Source organism: Oratosquilla oratoria, chromosome 3, assembly GCF_046742065.1.
Source record: "Oratosquilla oratoria isolate Oo_2021 chromosome 3, ASM4674206v1, whole genome shotgun sequence".
In the NCBI taxonomy this organism is placed as follows: domain Eukaryota; kingdom Metazoa; phylum Arthropoda; class Malacostraca; order Stomatopoda; family Squillidae; genus Oratosquilla; species Oratosquilla oratoria.
The window spans coordinates 67,123,801-67,128,800 of record NC_134779.1 but is presented as its reverse complement, the minus strand read 5'-3'; the positions used below and the strand labels follow the sequence as shown (position 1 = coordinate 67,128,800).

The 5,000-nt window shown below is 38.0% G+C and overlaps 2 protein-coding genes across 2 annotated transcripts in view; one reads left to right on the top strand and one right to left on the bottom strand.

Moving 5' to 3' along the window:
• Nucleotides 1-5,000, bottom strand: part of LOC143023650 (single insulin-like growth factor-binding domain protein-2) — a 31,077-nt gene that overhangs the window by 8,168 nt on the left and 17,909 nt on the right. The window lies entirely within an intron of this gene.
• On the top strand, nucleotides 2,076-3,746 carry LOC143023689 (venom protein 302-like). The gene is made up of 3 exons (XM_076182302.1): nucleotides 2,076-2,182; nucleotides 2,389-2,506; nucleotides 3,396-3,746. Exons 1-3 carry the CDS (start codon nucleotides 2,118-2,120, stop codon nucleotides 3,564-3,566), a joined length of 354 nt encoding a protein of 117 aa, XP_076038417.1. The 5' UTR covers nucleotides 2,076-2,117; the 3' UTR covers nucleotides 3,567-3,746.

Sequence of the window (5,000 nt, the reverse complement as noted above, 5' to 3'; positions counted from 1 at the left end):
TAATAATAATGATAATAATAGTAATGATAATAATAATAATAATAATGATAATAATAATGATAATAATAATAATAATAATAATAATGATGATAATAATAATAATAATGATGATGATAATAATAATAATAATAATAATAATGATAATAATAATAATAATAATAATTATTATTATTATTATTATTATCATTATTATTATTATTATTATATATATATACATATATATGTATATACATATATATATACATATATATATATATATATACATATATATATATGAAACTGAGACATTTTAGGTCATATCCACTCTTAATCTCATCATGGCAACATTAGTACATATACAAAACTGTAATGTTAATAAGCCCTTATAATGATAATATTTGTTTTATAGCCAATTTTTGAAAAGGGTCAAATGAGAAGCGTCCATTTGGTAATTCTGAAATAGGAGAGCACCCAACTTGGAAATGTCTAAATGAAACAACACCGTGAGCTTAACCTGTGAGTTTCTGTCGTTTCTATTTTTTTCCTTTAAGGGTGTAAGCTTTTGTCGCGTGAGATCTTGTCTTGTGAGCTTATATCGTGGAATCGTGTAGTAATTTACATGTGCATTCCATGTAAAAGTGTAACAACCTTTAGGTCACCGCAGATGTTACTTTTCAATTCCTCATACTTAACTTTTGCAACAGAAACTTCATATTCTCATGTGTTTTCTTCATGTTAGCTGCATGAGCCAGATGAGTAGAAGGAAACTTGCTTCCATTATGGAATAAGACTGCTTTCACTCTTCCTTTGGAGGAGTCAATAAACAAGCGCCACTCATTTGTGATATATGTGTGACCATGTTCCTCCATAACATACTGGACATCATTGCCGACAGTAGAAACGATAGAAAATATTCGAAAACACGATGGCGATCATTCTATAAACAAAAGATAGGAGTATACTGGAACACAAAAATATGGGTGATACATTTTTTTCAGATTAAAATTCTATTCAGAATGCAGAAATGCATAAAAAACAAGTGTCATATTCTCTTGTGTCAAAATTCTTTGTTGGCCAGTGTCGTTACCATATTTTCATTTAATCTAAGTGATGGAACGGAGTCTGGGAAGGATCTGATTTTTATATACAAAAACAAATTGTAAGACGCTCGACCAAAATATTTTCTTTCAATCCTTCAAACTTGTACGTTTGCTCTGGCTGCCACCAGGCGATTTTATTCAGTCGAAGGAATAATGGTTTGTAAGAAATGGGAGGGAAAGATAGGGAGGCGGAAGAGAGGCATATGATCCAAGTAAGTGCCTTTCTTTTATTTTCTTTAAACTAGATGTAAGTCACAAACACTTGATTATGCTTTACAAAGAATAAAGGTTATATGATATAAAGCTACACACTAACTCTGATTTCTTTACAATTTTGGCTGCGATAAAGTTACAGTTGAGATATAGATTCACCCTTTCACATTGCTCAAAGTCCTAAATAAATTGGTTTAGTAGGTGCGTGCGTGTGTGTGTGTGTGTGTGTGTGTGTTGAACCGTTCCTTACTAAGGCACCATTATGACATGTCCCTGATGGCCTTAAGAAATATAAACCACATAAATGTTATGCAGTTATGCCTGGTAACAGGCTCCGATGCTGGCCCACTTTGTCACTCATTAATGACAACGACGTTATTTAATGTTATCTATGTATTCATTTATCATTATTATTGTGTCCTTTCCCGTCACCACTCATATTTTTTTACTGTTCTACATACCTGAGTTCTTGAACGATTTACCATGGGCAATCTGAGATAGATCGTGCATGTGGCAACCTGCAAAAAAATAAATAAATAAATAAACAAATAAATAAGGCTTCAGAGAAGGAAAAAAGCTCCAGAGGAATCTGAGGATTCCATGGGCAATCTGAGATAGATCGTGCATGTGGCAACCTGCAAAAAAAATAAAAATAAATAAATAAATAAATAAATAAGGCTTCAGAGAAGGAAAAAAGCTCCAGAGGAATCTGGGGAATCCGAGGACCGCTCCTCTGGCGCACTTAAAAGTCGCCTCAGTCGCCAGGGAGCGTCAGATCCTCTTTACACACCCGCAGAGGCCAGAGGGAACGTCGTTACAGTCAACATGGGTCTTCAGACGGGTCCTCACCTCCTACTCCTGCTCCTGGGTATCATCGCCTTCGTCCAAAGGTACGGCAAGTGGGCAACCTCGTCACATCCCGTTTACTAAGGTGATGAAAGGGATTAATGTGTGGGTGAGGGAACAATAGTCGATGATAGGCTGAAGCTTTTTATTGCTCTAACTTTTCACTGGGCTCTGTTTTCTTCTGAAGACATGGTCATTTCGCAATGACAATGCCCGTCCCTCATCTCTATGTCCTTTATCCCTCTCTCAGGATCCAAGGGTTGTCATGCCCTCGGTGTAATGAGTCGGACTGCCCGCCCCTGAACCCCTTCACCTGTCCAGCGGGGACCGAAAGTGACGTTTGCGGATGCTGCACGGTCTGCGCCAAAGTGAGTTAACTGTCAAGTTATCCTTTTTCCCACTTTTGAGTATTTGTTGTTTGACCTATTCCCTCCAATTTTTTTTCACATTTAGCATAAACTTTCTCCTATCACATGTCATCCTGATTTCAGTCTCTGACTGTTTTAGATTTTGCTCTTACCCGGCTACAAGCATAGTTTCATCAACAAACAACAGTTGACTCAAAGGTTCGGAGTTGGAGTGAATCCTCGTAGCATTTAGAATTATTGAGTCAGCGTTCACATCATTGTCGAGATTTTCTAAACTATCCTCTTGAGTATGCAACATATAAATGGCCTTTCGTGTTGTTTTTTTTATATGGAGCCATATTCCAGCCTTGAAATATCTATATTTTTTACATTAAAATCATCGGCTCCTGTTTTTTTTTTCTTTCTTTTTTGCACCGAACGACTGTCTTCATCCAAAGGAAAATCCCCATGCAGGAACAAACCCTTTCATTGTCATATATATGTGTGTGTGTGGGAGGGGGCTGCATAAAAGATTGGCGTTTTTAATCCATCCTTCACTCATCCCACTTCTACCCAAGAGCCCATTATTGACTGTACTGTCTCAGCTCCTTGTGGGTGAAAAATAACCCCTATCCCCACCCACTGCTCTGGTCACAGTTTAATGCATTCCCTGTCTTAGGGGCTTTAGTGTTATCCTTCATTGCTTACCAATCAGTCACTCAACATTCTTTTAAGATTGAGATTAATCTCCACTCCAGGACGAACGCTGATCACTTTTAACTTGTACACTATCCCTCCGTTCTGCTACTCCCTTAGCAGTCCTGTGACTGATATAATAATTTTTGTCTTGTATAATTATTCTCACTGTCGTTAGGCAATTGTATTACTTCCTTCCAACCCGCCCCTACAGACCCAGTATGAGGTGTGTGGAGGTCCTTGGTTCATCCATGGGAACTGCGGCAGGGGGCTCTTCTGTCTTCGGGATGAGTCGGACTTCAACAGCGACGGTATTTGTATAAGAGGAGGAGGGAAGCCCATAGTCTTTCCTGGCCGTGGTCCTCCTAGGAGGAATCGTCACTAATCGGCAAACAGTTACATGTCTAATCCTCCTGTTTTTGGTTCGGGAAGGAACCAATGTTTATTTTTTTCAACGGCTATCGTGCCTATTCACCTCGTAGAGAAGGTATTAGCTGCACTGTTGAGCGTTTAATTATTTTCTTTACATTTGAGAATGCCCAATATGTGTGTTTTTTTTTTTTTTTGTAAAATAAGGTAAATAAATGCTAAAAAAATATTTGTTTTGTTTTTCTCTTTACATTGATCTCCTTCCCTGTAACAGCATTAACAAAACTAAGTGACATTATCATGTCACCAATGCCCATGCATAGTGGCTTACAGCAGGACCGTACCCCACCAACATGGGAGATGTAGAGAAGACGTGGTGGCGTTACTAAAGCTAAGAGACACTATTAATAAAACTTGTCGGTATAGAAACTAGTTTTTGCACTATATCAATGAAAATAACATTATAACTGAGGGGTAAATGCCGTGACTGATTGGGGTAACTAAGCTGGATAGAATGAGAAACGAGGAGTTGAGGAGTGGAAAGGGAGTTGGGAGATATAGTTGATGAAAGAGTATTAGGATGGTTTGGACACACGGAAAGAATGAGTGAAGAAACATTAGTAAAAGAGGTGTGGAGGGCAGACGTGGAAGAAGTGAACGTGAGGGGGGATCAAGTACGAGATGGATGGATGGGGTAAAAAGGGCGTTGGGAAAGGACTGGAGAAGGCAGAAGATAGGGGTGAATGGTTGTGTATGGATGATGCTGTGACGCATTGATAGGTGGGTGATGTTGAGGGAGTATGTGATTCTGCATGAGGGGTGGTCGCCGATTTAATGAAGCGGCCTTGCTGACCCAGGGCAGTGGGCGAGATGTAGGGATGACCCGTCATCCAGGAGGAGCCAAGATAAGAGGGAGGGAGGTGGGTGAATGGTAGGGCGAGAGTGGAATTTATGCCTTTTTTCTACCTCCCTTGTAAGGGGTAAAAAGACTTTGGTGTATGTATGTTATGTATGTATATGTTTTCACTTTGAAATGTTTACATTTGGTATAAATTTGCGTGTTGTGCTTTATTTCCATGATTATGAAAGTTATGTATCAATACAGAGAGATTTAAAAAAAAGATGATAAAAAACGAAAACGACAATCCCAAATGATTATCGCTGATAAATCCATAGAGAATCCCAAAAGAAACCTATAGTTACATTAGAGATAAAAAGGTTGTTAGGAATCACATTGGTCCACTATTATGTGCTGACGGTCAACTTGAATATTCAAATGAAAGAATGTGTAATGTTTTAAACAATTATTTTAGCTCGGTATTCGTAAACGAAACAACTAAAGTGAACTCCAAACTGAAACCTGTGAAAAGTCTAAGTAAACTTACTATGGTAAATATTAAAAAAAAAAATAAAGGTGTATAGATAAACTCAAAGTTAATAAAACACCAGG

What these genes read in the sequence shown, in the direction of transcription:
- LOC143023689 (XM_076182302.1), top strand. Translation starts at nt 2,118, where the DNA reads ATGGGTCTTCAGACGGGTCCTCACCTCCTACTCCTGCTCCTGGGTATC. An exon ending in ATCATCGCCTTCGTCCAAAG is followed by an intron (nt 2,183 to 2,388) that starts GTACGGCAAGTG and finishes TCCCTCTCTCAG; the next exon opens with GATCCAAGGGTTGTCATGCC. An exon ending in GCTGCACGGTCTGCGCCAAA is followed by an intron (nt 2,507 to 3,395) that starts GTGAGTTAACTG and finishes CCGCCCCTACAG; the next exon opens with ACCCAGTATGAGGTGTGTGG.